General features: G+C 41.3%; 3 protein-coding genes and 1 long non-coding RNA gene across 4 annotated transcripts; 3 read left to right on the forward strand and 1 right to left on the reverse strand.

The window, feature by feature from the left end:
- The first annotated feature begins 1,569 nt into the window (after positions 1 to 1,569).
- Positions 1,570 to 3,657, forward strand: LOC148292869 (uncharacterized). Its single transcript, XM_088244475.1, has 3 exons — positions 1,570 to 1,867; positions 2,162 to 2,691; positions 3,049 to 3,657. The coding sequence occupies exons 1-3, from the start codon at positions 1,570 to 1,572 to the stop codon at positions 3,655 to 3,657; spliced, it is 1,437 nt and encodes a 478-aa protein (XP_088100601.1).
- Positions 3,658 to 4,573: 916 nt separating this feature from the next.
- Positions 4,574 to 5,023, forward strand: LOC148292870 (uncharacterized). The gene has a single exon (XM_088244476.1). It carries the CDS (start codon positions 4,574 to 4,576, stop codon positions 5,021 to 5,023), a length of 450 nt encoding a protein of 149 aa, XP_088100602.1.
- Positions 5,024 to 6,741: 1,718 nt separating this feature from the next.
- Positions 6,742 to 7,908, forward strand: LOC110759392 (uncharacterized). Its single transcript, XR_015825661.1, has 2 exons — positions 6,742 to 6,850; positions 6,992 to 7,908. It is a non-coding gene; the product is annotated as an uncharacterized LOC110759392 (long non-coding RNA).
- A 1,501-nt stretch (positions 7,909 to 9,409) lies between these two features.
- On the reverse strand, positions 9,410 to 13,109 carry LOC110759388 (uncharacterized). The gene is made up of 7 exons (XM_021961440.2): positions 12,974 to 13,109; positions 12,576 to 12,872; positions 11,808 to 12,388; positions 11,427 to 11,696; positions 11,132 to 11,320; positions 10,091 to 11,025; positions 9,410 to 9,947 (listed from the first exon to the last, which is right to left on the reverse strand). Exons 1-6 carry the CDS (start codon positions 13,056 to 13,058, stop codon positions 10,891 to 10,893), a joined length of 1,557 nt encoding a protein of 518 aa, XP_021817132.2. The 5' UTR covers positions 13,059 to 13,109; the 3' UTR covers positions 9,410 to 9,947; positions 10,091 to 10,890.
- Positions 13,110 to 13,481: the final 372 nt, after the last annotated feature.

Raw genomic sequence — 13,481 nt, forward strand, 5'->3', positions numbered from 1 at the left:
AAGAGAAACAGAGAGAGAAGAAGAGAAGAAAAGAACGGGGCGGAGAGAAAGAAGAAAAAGAAAAGAAAGAGAGAAGGGAAGGAAATAATTTTTTTATTTATTTATATAATTTTGGATTGATTTGACGATTTTATCCCTTGATTTAACAGTTTTTTTTTACAGAAAGACTATTTAAGAGTACCTATATTAACGTTAGGGACCATGAGTGATACAAAAAAACTTTAAGGATGTAATGTGATAGTTTCTCAAACATCAGGGACGTTTTGTGATAATAAACCTTCTGTTTATATTGTGGGCGACTGGACCACGTGGGTGTTGCATGCACACTCTCAGGGGCTATTGAAGTTGAACAATACAGACGGTGGAAAACGATAATGAAGGATGTGTATAGTATCCGGGCAGAGAATCATTTAAAAGGCCAACGGCTAGGGTTGTTTGATGACGAACCTCAAAAGGATGACACGGCTTCGATGCCGTCCAAGTGTACGGGGGTGGTTCGATCCTTCGACGAGGCTTTTGACGGGCAAGGAATGATGGAGATGGATAGTGGGATGGATTGCCCCCTGGCACAAGTCTTTAAAAGGCGTCGAGTGCACAAGGAAAAGGAGGTCACGGTCTCCTCATAAGGGGCCGATGGTGATGTGGTTGGCCACAGGGAAGGTAGGGTGCATTTGAACCAAGGGGTCTCTGAGGCTGCGCGGTCGGATATGGGTCACCTGCGGCTGGATGGGGATATCTCATAGATCCTTCCTACTGCTCCAAGGCGTTTGGACAAGGGCAAAACAGTTTTGGGGGAAGATATCACTGCGGCTTCTGCTATCTTGGGGCCGCCAACCTCATTCTGCAAAGGTAGTATACAACGCGGCTTTCAGCTGAGCCGTGCCAGGCCCCGGGGGAGTCCTGTGATGACTGATAATACATCTAGTGCTAAGCGCACACCCGTGATGGGTCCCCGGGGTCGGGCCCATCACGAGCAATGACAATATTATGCTGGAATGTTCGAGGCTTGGGCAACCCACGAACATTCCGAGCTCTAAGATTCCTTCTCAGAGATAAAAAGCCTCATATCATCTTTTTGTCGGAGACCAAAAAGACGGTGCGCCAGATGGAGTGTGTGCAATGGCAGTTGGGTATGATGGGATGCTTCAGTGTTGGACGAGAAGGAAGGGTGGGGGGTTTAGCTTTGTTATGGCAACACGGAGTGGAAGTATCTATTCTTTCTTCTTCTCTAGGGCATATTGACGCTATTTTAAAGGGTGTGGATATGGAGACTTTCCGCTTTACTGGGTTTTATGGTAATCCTGAAACGAGGTTACGTTGGCACTCTTAGGATTTGCTACGACGAATTGCAGGGACTGTTCAAGGGCCATGGCTTGTAGGTGGGGATTTCAATGAAATACTTGAGGCTCATGAGTACTTTGGTCGCCGTTTCCAACCCATGTCACAAATGAGGGCCTTTCGGGAAGCTTTGGAGGAGTGTGGTTTGACAACTATTCGGTTTCAGGGGTATAAGTTTACATGGTCTAGCCGGTGGTAAGGTGGTGGGAATGTAAGCTTCGGCTGGATAGAATGGTGGCTAATGGTGACTTTGTTAGGACTTTTCCTGAGGTCACAACACATCATCTGAATTCTATGGTGTCTGACCATCTTCCTTTGTTGTCATATTTGAGACCAAGTACTTGGGCGCGGAAGCATAAGCGGTTTTTGTTCGAGGAAATGTGGACTACTGTTGAGGGTTGCCAAGACGTCATTACGCATGCTTGGGAGTCTGAGACTGGAACTGTCATAGAGAAATTGAAGGCTTGTCAAGGGTCTCTGCAGACGTGGAATAATGACCATGTAGGCCGAATACCCACAAAGCTCCGAAGTCTGCAGCGGAAGTTAGATGACACCCAAAGAAGAAGGTTTTCTCCAGTAGTTGAGTTTCAACAGAGAGATATTTGTAGGGAAATGGATGTGTTACTGGAAAGAGAAGAAATGTTGTGGAGGCAGAGATCGCGGGTCTCATGGATGAAATATGGGGACAAAAATACAAGATTTTTCCATGAACATGCAAAAATGCGGGGACGACGGAATCTAATTACGACTATTGTAGATGATCAGGGGATATGACGTACATCTACTGAAAGTATTGGCATTGTTTTTTGTGATTATTTTCAAGGCTTGTTTGCTTCCAATGGCCTTCATGAGGCAGGGGCAGTCACTGAGGTGGTCAAGCCGATACTCACTCCATCTCAAAATTTGCGCCTCAATCAAGTTCTCTTAAGGGAGGAGATCGAAACTTCTTTGGGTCAAATGTTTCCTACTAAGTCTCCAGGAGTGGATGGTATGTCGGCACTGTTTTATCAGAAGTATTGGGGGGTGGTAGGCAATGATGTGGTAGGGTACTGCCTTAATGTATTGAATGGGGGTTCCAGTGTGAAAGCAATTAATCACACACTTTTAACGCTCATTCCTAAGGTTGACAATCCGGTAAAAGTTACGGAGTTTCGGCCAATTAGTTTGTGTACAATGATCTATAAGATGATTTCCAAGACTATAGTTAACAGGTTGAAGCCTATTATGCCGCTTATCATCTCCGAGTTTCAGAGCGCGTTTGTCCCTACACGGCTGATTACGGACAACATTATTGCTGCTTTTGAAAGCATCCATTCTATTAAACGGCGTGGTGGGAGTAAGCTGAAGAAAATGGTATTAAAGCTGGATATGTCTAAAGCTTATGGCAGAGTGGAATGGACCTTTATTGAGGCTATGCTTAAGCGTTTGTTACATGTCCACTGTTACATACTCTGTTCAAGTTCGGGGGGTGGCTTCGGGAATGATTGTGCCATCAAGGGGGCTGCGTCAGGGAGATCCTCTCTCTCCTTATCTGTTTTTAATTTGTGCGGAGGGACTGTCTGCTTTGCTTTCTAACGCACTCAGAATCAAGTGTATTAGCAGCATTTCCGTGGCTCAGGGAGCACCTACTATTTCTCATTTATTTTTTTGCAGATGATAGTCTCTTTTTTTTGTAATGCCTATCTTGCTGATTGTGCTTCTTTGCTTCAGATTCTCAGCATGTATGAGAGAGCATCTGGTCAGAAAATTAATTTTGATAAGTCTGCAGTATGTTTTAGCCCCAACACTGATTCGGTGATGAAGCAACTAATTGCTGAAATGCTTGGAGTGTCGATTGTTACATGTCATGAACGCTACCTTGGGCTGCCCACCTTAGCTCAACGCAGCAAATCCTGGATGTTTAATCATGTGCGAGAACAAGTGTGGCTCAAGCTTAATACTTGGGATACGAAGTTGCTGTCAGCGGCGGGCAAGGAAGTCTTAATTAAGGCGGTTGGTCAGGCACTACCTACTTATACAATGGGAGTATTTCAGTTGCCAAAATCTTTGTGTCAGGAATTATCTGTTATGATTGCAAGGTACTGGTGGGGGAAGAGTGGTAGGAAAGGAATTCATTGGTTGGGTTGGAGAAAATTGTGTAAACCAAAATGTCTAGGAGGCCTTGGTTTCAGACACTTTGAAGCTTTTAATAAAGCCATGGTAACAAAACAGGATTGGCGTATTTTAGACAACCCCACCTCTCTGGTGGCTAAGATACTTAAAGCCCAATATTTTCCAGAGGATGATTTTATGCAGGCTAGTTTGGGGAGCTCGCCGTAAATGATATGGAGATCTATTATGTGGGGATGTGAGGTTATTGAGGATGGCTTGCTTTGGAGGGTGGGCAATGGAGCTTCTATCCGTGTTCTCTAAGATAGGTGGATTCCAAAACCATTTACGTTTAAATCGTTGATGACTAGAGGGCTGGAGCGGACTTCTATGGTCTCTGACCTTCTAACGGCTTCTGGCTCTTGGAATTTACCACTGTTAGAGCAACATTTTAGCTTGGAAGATCGGGATATCATTTCTAGCATCGCTTTGGGATCAGTTTCACAGCTGGGTGATAGCAAATATTGGTTTTTCTCAAAGAACGGGAAATATTCCGTTAAAACTGGTTATCGTGTGGCGGTAAGGCAGTGCGATGAGGATTTTGGAGTGGGGGGATCGGATCAGAGTGCTCAAGAAGGCTTCTGGATGCGAATTTGGAAGCTTGCTGTCCCCAACAAAATTAAGATGCTGCTTTGGCAGGCATGTACTGAAATTCTACCAACTGCAGTCAATTTATTTAAGAAAAGGGTGCTTCCGTCTCATGTGTGCTCAAGGTGTGGGAACTATCCTGAAGATGCTTACCACGCTTTGTGGTCTTGTAAAATGAGTCAAAAGCTATGGAAGTGTACCCATTTTATCCGGTGAATTAATATGGCGGGGGGCACCTTCGCTGATGCTTTTGAGGCTGTGGCTTCAATGATGTCGAAAGCTGACTTAGAGCGCTTTGCTTGTTGTACGTGGAGTGCGTGGAAACTGCGTAATGATTCTTTGCATGGGAAACAGATTACACGGGTGGATAATATGGTGGAAAACACGATGGAAATGCTGGAAGTGTTTAAATCTTGTGAGGAGCGGTCCAAGCTCCCCCTTGTCTCTCCACAGGCCCGTTGGTTGAAACCACGGGTCAATACTCTTCTCCTTAACTGTGATGGGGCTGTGGGACATGAGCAAGGTGGTCGGGGTCTGGGGGGGATGTTGTCGTGACAACGCCGGAAACTTTATCTGTGGTTTCGCATCTGTTGGTCCACCTGGTTTGGATGTTTTGGGCACGGAGTTGGTGGCTATCCGGGAAGGGTTATTGATGATGGGATACATGGGTTTTACTCGGTTTACCATTGGTCTTGATTCTCAAGAAGCTGTTTCTATTCTTAAAGATGGGTTGGATTGGTGGAGTAATATTGGTAATGTGGTGGAGGATGTTCGTCGGTTAATGTTTGATCGAGAGGTGGCTGGAGTGTTCTACCAACATTGGAAGGGCAATGGGGTGGCACATAGTCTAGCTCAGCATGGGTTGAGAGTGAGATCTCGACTTTTTTGGAAAGACCGTGCTCCTCCATGGTTAAGCATTCTTTTAGATAAGGATATAGCTATGGTGTAGTTCATTGTTTGTTTTGAGATGTGGTGGTACTCTTTTTCCTTGACCGGATTTTCCCCCATTAGGGGTTTTGAATGGCAAGGTTTTAATGAGGCCACACTCACGCTCTCCGTTCGTTTGTAAACTTTATCATTGGTTGGTCCTACGGTTGAATGAATCTTTCTATTTGATAAAAAAAAATATGGATCATTTGATTTGGGTTATTGGTGGAATAAAAAAAAAAAAAAAACAAAGGTGCGACACCAAAACACAATAGTTGGCGCGTGACAGCTTCTGCAACAACAACATCACGACACTTGGCGTCCATTGATTCCTTCTTGCATATGGGCTGTTTTAGCCTTCAGTGGGCTCCACCAAAAAGTTTTCGTGTTCAATTTGGCTCCAAATTTGAATTTTCTCAAATTTTGGCCCCCTACTTTTCTTGAGTTTGGAGAAAAATTGGGTTATAATTTGGAATTATTTGGGTGTTCAAGATGGCCTAACAGAAGTAAAATTGTTCGAGTTGAAATAAAATTACACGACTCACCCCCAAAAATCCAACAGTGAAAAAAGTCGAAATGGGACATGTGTCCTGAATCTGATTTCACAGTTTCTAGGCTAGGGCAGCTGTTGCATCTGCATATAAATATGGGATTTAGGGTCGAGCCATCTCTACGGATACGGCGCCGCACAATAAGCTGCTGCTGCTGCAGCCGCAACAGCCGGCATCTCCAGTGTCTACACCTCACGTGCCCTAACCGACTCCTACCTATCCGACCTGACCCTCCGGTACCTTTCCGAGTCGGACCCTTCGGCCTCCGCCACCGACGACCATTGCAGAAGTAGCTCTATGTATCTGGCGACGTCGCATTTGATGTCCTAGTCTTCATGGCCAGCTCCCGATGTCGAGCCCGGCGTGAAACGCCCCTCTGAAGGTTCCTCACTTTCCGCTTTCTGTTTGGTTACTAGGAAAATTTCTGGGCTGCAATATTTTTCACATTTTAACTCGAATTTTTGATCCGATGTAATTGTTTATTATTTGTTTGATAAGAAAGTGAGAATCTTGAATATGGTTATGATTAAAGTTCATTGCTTTAATACAGACGTTTACTGGAAGTTTCTAATCTTAGTATCATAAGAGATCAAAGAGTGGGAATGCAGTTGCTGTTTTGATGCATGCATACGTTGCTAATTTAAGCTTATTTCTAAGTTAATCTTGTATGCAATTGTATTTCTGATTCTATGTGTGCTTTTTAATTTTGTTATCAGCAAGTATGAATATGATTTTTTGCTTGAATTAGTAATGTTTGAAACTGATTAGTATTTCAAGCTTACTTTCATCAAGTCAGTTCTCCACAGATTTCACTTAGATCAGGAATCTATTAATTTTAGAAATTGAATTTGTTGATCATAGATTGCAGCTGTTTGTGTGCTATTGTCTATTTGCTTATTAATTGATAAAGAGACAAAAGTTATATTGCTATAACATAACAGAAGTTTATGATTGGTTCATTAGGTTCCACTTGTCGCTCCAAGTGAATCCCTTCCTGAGAGACCTGGAGAGCCAGACCTGGAGAGCCACATTATCTATCTATCCATGATGTAGATTTGCATATATTCCATTTCATAATTTTTAAACAGTTCCACTTGAAAACGGGGCAATGTAAGTTTGGTGCAACCTGCAAATTTCATCACCCGAAAGATATCCTAATACCATCAGCCGAGCAAGAGAATACAATTGGAGAAACTGGGACAACTATTCAGCCGGAGGGAACTGGACTTTCTGTGAAGCCTCCTGTTTCATTCAGCCCTGCACTATCATTTAACTACAAGGAGCTTCCTGTAAGACCGGTAAGGACGAAGCGACACATGAGCCTTTTATTATTCTATTTGCATTACGTCCAGATTTTTAGTTACTTCTTTCTTCTTTTTATTTCACAGCTTTTTGATGTTGTAAATTTATGTTGATCATGTATCTTTTGCTTCTAACAGGGTGAACCCGATTGTCCATTCTATTTCTACCTAATTGGAAGGTTTGCATATGTATAGTTTTGTTGACTTATACTGTGATAAAAGTAAAAGAAGACTGGGAATTCTTAAATGGCTTTTGTTTTCTAAATCAGTTGCAAGTATGGGGCCACTTGGGCACGACTTAAGAGAACATGAAAAGGCTCTATGGGACGATCTTGTTGCTGCCTCCACCACGCACTCAGCGCCGTTGGCAATACCTCCTTTGGTGAGGAGAAGGCCACGCAGAGAAGTTTGTAATCGGTAATGTGTAATGTCCAAGTTTGTAATCAGTAATCTTACGACATGAATTCTTTATAAAGTACTGTAACATAAAAAAGGGCATTCATGTGATCCACCAGTACTTGGCCTCTTTTCCTGTGCGTCAGGGCCTTCATGCGATCTGATAATCAACTTGAGTTGAAATTTATTGAGAAAATTCTCAGTGCAGTCTGTACCCCAAAGCAGACCAATGCCTCTTTATATTTGGAGAAAGACCAGGAGTCATTAAGGGATCCGACCACATCATGTCACCAGGAACCAAGTTGGGACCTCCTCATGGAGCATCAAGAAAGGTCCCAACTTGATTCTTGGTGACGTGATGTGGTTGGATCCTCAATGAATCCTGATCTTTCTTCAAATATAGAGAGACATTGGTCTGATTTGGGGTCCTGACTGCACTGAGAATTTTCTCAATAAATTTAAACTCAAGTTGATTATTAAATCGCATGAAGGCCCTGATGCACGGGAAGAGAGACATTACTGATTACAAAATTCTTTGTTAGCGGGATGCGATTTGTGAGGCTGTACCCTTACTCTTTGTTTGGATGAAGGAACTAAAAATTACATATTATTGTAAAATGATGGAATTTTGATCTCTGTCATTTCAGTTTTTGGATTTATGTGTGTCGGATTTTGTAAATGATAGAAATTTCAATGTCTAGATAGCTCATGGAAATTGTAAATGTTAGAAATTAAATATTTTATGAAATTGATAATTTATTTCTAACTCATGAACGACATTTGTATCAAAAGAAAAAAAAAACTCAAAACCAACATAGAATCTATTCCTCCAAATAGAAAATAACATTTTGTTTGATGAACTAAAGAGGTCAACAAATTGAAAAAAGAAAACAGAGAATATTATTAGCAATTCAAATCACTCCCACATGCAATGCATACTTTTTTCTTTCCTCTATAGGGAATGCCTTCATCATATTCATTTTTTGTTAGCCAAGCACATGCTTTGAGGTGTTAATTTTTACTAAGACTTGATATTGCTTGTTCTTCAGCATATCTCTGCTGGATCAAGGTTCTTGATATTAGTACCAATAAACTCTTCAAACGATATACTTCAGCATATCTCTGCTGGAATTTAGCGTGTGCTGTTTTTGGGGCACTGGTCATCCATAACATAGAGATGTCATCCCATTTTGATGAAGTAAAAGCTGCAGTTGATGCTTTGAACCTTAGGCAATGAGAACTAGAGAACTAGTGTTGTAAGCTATGTGACCTTATCCTCACCAAAGGAGCTACTGCTGACGACACTGAGTGCATGGTTGAGGCAGCAACAAGATCGTCCCATAGTGCCCTTAATGTTCTCTTTCGTCATTTCTAATCCTCTTGGTGAGAGAAACTCCTTAAGGATTCATAAGCTTTCAGAGTGCTTTGGGGTTTGATTCTTGAACTCAGGCAAATGGGTGACATCATCCACTCTCTTCACAGCAGCCCATGCCCACATAGAGCTGTTAGAACGAAAAAGCACCTACACCTGTCACAAAATTAGGTGATTATTTAGATCACTTTACCATGTTTGCATTAAAAAAAAAGTTATTTGTAACTACATAAATATTTGAGATAGGAACTCAAAGTCTTCCCTACCTAACAAAACTGAGAGATATACTGCTAAATTGATAGTTAGTTGAGGAAAGCATATGATGAGACACAATTCGTTGGAGGTGAAAATCTGGTTGCATAGCATACTCATTTACAACAATTTGAGGTTGGCTTTATGGTAACAAACGGTACAATTCAAATGAGTTCGAACAAATATTTTTTTCTTCGTATATTGTTATGACTATCCTAAACCAAGCAGAGGATCCGAATCCATCCTACAATACCATCAGAACAAGTTATCCAAATCCAATAGACAAAGTTAAAAACATACCAAATTGGACTCAAACCAGAAATAGAAAACTTTTGGCCTTTGACCACTATTTCTATTTCGAGATGCTGCTTCATTGTTCATCTTTTCTACATTAGTAGCCATGACATTGAAATGCACAAAACCAGTATGTATTCGGGCTCGGACAAAAAGAGGAGAAAAACACTTGCCACAGACAAAGTGCCTGCCAACTGCTGAGAGATTTAGACATTGTGAGTTTCGAAAATAAAGAGGGGAAATAATAAATAATACACAATATTCATTCAATATTGAAATGTTGGAAATAAACAACATTCACAAGGATATGATAATCGAAACAATATTAACAAGTATACAATCTTTGGTGTTTAAGGGTGGGATGTTTCACACTGAAGGTAAGTAGGTCATTGATAGGTTTACGACCTTCAAAATGCAGTAAGAAATAATCATACATTTTCGAAATGACTGTAACTAGTAACTACTACTCCATTAAGGGTGGAGCTCAAAGCTTCTATATCAGTAACCAAAACATCACACTAGTGTCTGGTTATACTAATATATTAAACTGAGACTCCAGCAGCCATGTAGCAGAAGCTTCCGTATAGCGCCACTTCTATAATGACAGCAACCGTCGAACAAAACCAAGCCTGTTATAGTACCATGGGGGTACTTGGTTTATGGTTTGGAGGAGATACTTCCAGGAAAGTAAAAGAACCCTTGCATTTGGTGCCAGCTGCCCATTCCATTCCTGCTTCAAGCAGTACGAACAGCAGTACAATGAGCTGCAGCTTCCCAGACCTGCAAACAGAAATCAAATTCAGTTGAGTAAGAATAGCAAATAGCCTCCTCAATGTCAAAGCTACATTGTAACATATTTCATTTAACTGCTCTGAGAAAGTCAGAATGGGTTCTTTCCTGTTCTGAGCTTGATTCTTTCTCACCTTGTCTTGTGATACTACTCTGCACTCGAGTTCTTCTCGGAGCACCTCCCATGTGTTCAGTGAAGACGTGAATGGATGCTAGTTGTAGGATAGATATACTAGTTGAAGAAGACTACTGATCTGAGGAATTTCTGTAGTTTGTGTTGAAAGAGGAAATACCACCATCTCCAAAAGACTGCTTCTGAGAAAAGACATCTTTACTTCGTCTGTACTCATTGCATTCGGAGAAGGGTAGAGAGTTCCAGATAGCATTTCAACCATTTTCATTTGCTGGTCTTTCTTTGTACCAACAAGTTCACCTAAGGTTGAAGTTTCCAAAATTTGGAGATGCTGGGACAGATTTTCTTTCTATTTTTTCTTTTTTTTTGGGTTACACACACATCAAAGATCTTGGACATAACCCTTGCCGTGTGTGACAGACTAGTAGCTTGTGTCGTTTGTCCTGGACATAAATGTCCAAAACTACGAACAAGTTTCCAAAGCCTCCAGTTTCAGAAATGTAGACAACTGTGAGTGTTTTACTCAACACAGTTGAATTATTTGCAGGAGAATATCACTGTCTGTAATAATGTGAGTTGGAGACACATTCTTACAAGGACTCTTGTGGTTTATAAGTCCCCTTTGATATTCTCCTATGAATAAAATGTTGTGTTTTTCTCCTATAGCTAATACAGATAATCTTTCCATGGAGTACTTCAGTGTCTGCGTCACTGTGGTACTCCACCATTCCCATCATAAACCCTTCCCAATGATTTTGGTAGGTTGTAGTCATTGAAAAGAGTTTATGATGTTTCTATTATTCAAGAACTTTGTGGGAAAAGAGCCGCAGATTGCGACTCATTGCATCCAATATAGTTATTGGCATGCAGATAATCTCCCTCTAGCTCAAATTGACAAAAGAACGATTCCAGATTTTCTTCTGCTTGAGAATAAACCTAGATTAAGAATCATAACAAGCAAGTGTTAAGTTTGGGTGTACTTCTTGTGCTCCATATTAAGAATTATGTATATGCAAGTTTCAAAGAGCATGTGGATTCTTACCTCTGAACTCCTAGTTTGATTCTCGAAATTAGAGGCGGTGTTGCCGACTGGTTTACTGTCATAGTTGGTTGGAATATTATTCTTGTTTGGAAGAGAAGGATCAATATCCCCAATTGGAGCATTTCCCAGCTCAGGTGGCCCAGGAGGACGAAAGGGTGAATCCAGCTCTTCTCCTAGCTGAGCACATAACTGCCATTGCCAGATTAAGCATCACAAAACAAGCAAATGTTAAGTTTTGATATTCTTGTGCTCCATATCAACAAGTTCACATCAGAAAATTTTCAAAAAGTCTCACCTTTTGAAGCATATTAGATGAAACACAGCCACCAGGTTCACCATCATCAGGATTGCAACTGCAAAGAAGAACACGTTCTAGCTCTTTGTAGGCCAGAAGTTCTTCTGGGTCGGGAATCATATGATTGATAGCAGCAGCTTGGTTATTAGAATTAGAGCCAATGTAATCACCAGTAACAGGAACATTTCCCAGCTGAGCTAGCTGTTGTTGGCGAGGCGGCTCAGGAGGAGGAGAAGGTAAATCTAGATATTCTCCTCCCTTAGCACATAGCTGCCAGATTAAGAATCACAAACAAGCAAGCATTAAGTTATTGATATATTTCGTGTGCTTCACATTTCCAATTTTACATCAGAAATCTTCAAAAAGCAGATTAATTCTCACCTCTTGAATCATATCATCAAAATAAGATGAAACATAGCCACCAGGTTCACCATCGTTCTGATTGCCACTTCCAAGGAGAACATGTTCTAGCTCTTCGTATGTCAGATGTTCTTCTGCCTCCGGAATCAGATGAATTCCAGCAGCTTGATCAAGCTCAGAATTAGAGGCCATGCAGCCAGCAATACCAGGATCAGCTGATTCAACACAGATTGAAACATCCTGCTGCTTCTTATTATCAGACTCATTGTCAGTTGACTTATTCTTCATGCGGCAGAGAACAAAGCCACTCAGCTGATTGGGATTAGAACCTGGGTCAGTTGGAGTGAGATAGTACTCCTGCCTGACCCAGCCGGTGTTCCTCGACTTAGACACACGACCTTCATGGAAGGTCAAGGTCCTCTTTTTGCAAGTGACCGATTTGGGTAGTTGTCGAGACTTGACTTGTCGTGGCTTGCCTGTGATTTTCCAGAAGCCCTTCCCTGTGGCCCTGTTGCAGCGAGGACTGTTGGCATATTTGTAATCAGGTCGGCTGAAGGAGAACCAGGCCCTAGGTTGATATGGAGAGTCTGGGAACATGAGCTCTGCAAAATCCAAGATTATGTATAAACTAACAGATTTCACAACAGCATAAATTATTGAACAAAATTGTAAATTGGAAATGAGAAAAACAGGATAATTGATCAAGATTATGTATAAACAAACATCATATATACCTTGGAAATGTGAAAATGAGCAGTGAAGAGAAATTGAGACAGATTAATGGATTACCAGCTAAATCCCAAGGCTCGTACTTGTAGACATCGATTTCAGGGATGGATTGGGAGGCCTTGCCCTGCATCATCCTCTTCAAGAAGCATCGAAAAAGTTGGATAGATTCATTATCAGGTAAATCCGAAGGCTTGTAAACGATTTCATCAGGCATGGCTTGGGAGTCCTGGCCCTCCACCTTTTTCATCAAAAGGTTCACCATTTCCTCCTCAGAGGGATGGAATCTGAACTTGGGAAGCAAATCATGCACTGATTCTTCTGTTGTTGTGCTCATACTGCTGCTCATCCCTCCTTCAACTGTTTTGGAAAATTGGAATATAAGATGATCAAATGCTTTTCCTTCAGAGAAGAAGCAGCAGAGAGCAGTGAAAGTTGTATTCATAAACAAACAAACTCACCAATCACAAGCCACTGTGCTTTTTTGGACTTGTGTTTGAGCCCAAAGATTCCCAAGTCTTGATGAACAGACATGGTTGACGGCATTGGCTTGAACCATACTCGTACGTGTGGATCCCACCCACTTCCTTCCCAAGTCTTGATGAACATACATGGCTGACGGCATTGGCTTGAGTCATACTCATACGTACTGTGGATCCCACCCACTTCCTGTCTTGCTTTTTTGTTTTCTTTTGTTATTTTGAGGAATCTGCCCCTCTCGTAAAAAAAAAAAACTAAAAGAACTTAAGACAAACAAATAGAACACCACTGCAACTGTTCACAATCCCATGGTGTTGTAGTTTTCCTTTTTTTTCACTTTTGTTTTTCAATTAATGTAATTCTGAAAATTTTAAAACAATATTTTTATAATGAACGAACTTGTAATTTTTTTTTTAAAGAAACCCCTTTTTTTGGGATAAAAGAAACATTGGTTGTAGAGCTGTAAACAGGTCAAATTCGAATCAGATA

The sequence above is a fragment of the Prunus avium genome, chromosome 7 (genome assembly GCF_965620075.1).
Source record: "Prunus avium chromosome 7, drPruAviu1.hap1.1, whole genome shotgun sequence".
NCBI classification, from domain to species: Eukaryota; Viridiplantae; Streptophyta; class Magnoliopsida; order Rosales; family Rosaceae; genus Prunus; species Prunus avium.

Coding starts and splice junctions, on each gene's coding strand:
- LOC148292870 (XM_088244476.1), top strand. CDS start 4,574: ATGGGGCTGTGGGACATGAGCAAGGTGGTCGGGGTCTGGGGGGGATGT.
- LOC148292869 (XM_088244475.1), top strand. CDS start 1,570: ATGGTGGCTAATGGTGACTTTGTTAGGACTTTTCCTGAGGTCACAACA. Junction 1,868..2,161: donor AATACCCACAAAGCTCCGAA/GTCTGCAGCGGA, acceptor ATTATTTTCAAG/GCTTGTTTGCTTCCAATGGC. Junction 2,692..3,048: donor GGAGTAAGCTGAAGAAAATG/GTATTAAAGCTG, acceptor TCTTTGCTTCAG/ATTCTCAGCATGTATGAGAG.
- LOC110759388 (XM_021961440.2), bottom strand. CDS start 13,058: ATGCCGTCAACCATGTCTGTTCATCAAGACTTGGGAATCTTTGGGCTC. Junction 12,873..12,973: donor AGCACAGTGGCTTGTGATTG/GTGAGTTTGTTT, acceptor TTTCCAAAACAG/TTGAAGGAGGGATGAGCAGC. Junction 12,389..12,575: donor CGAGCCTTGGGATTTAGCTG/GTAATCCATTAA, acceptor TGGATTTTGCAG/AGCTCATGTTCCCAGACTCT.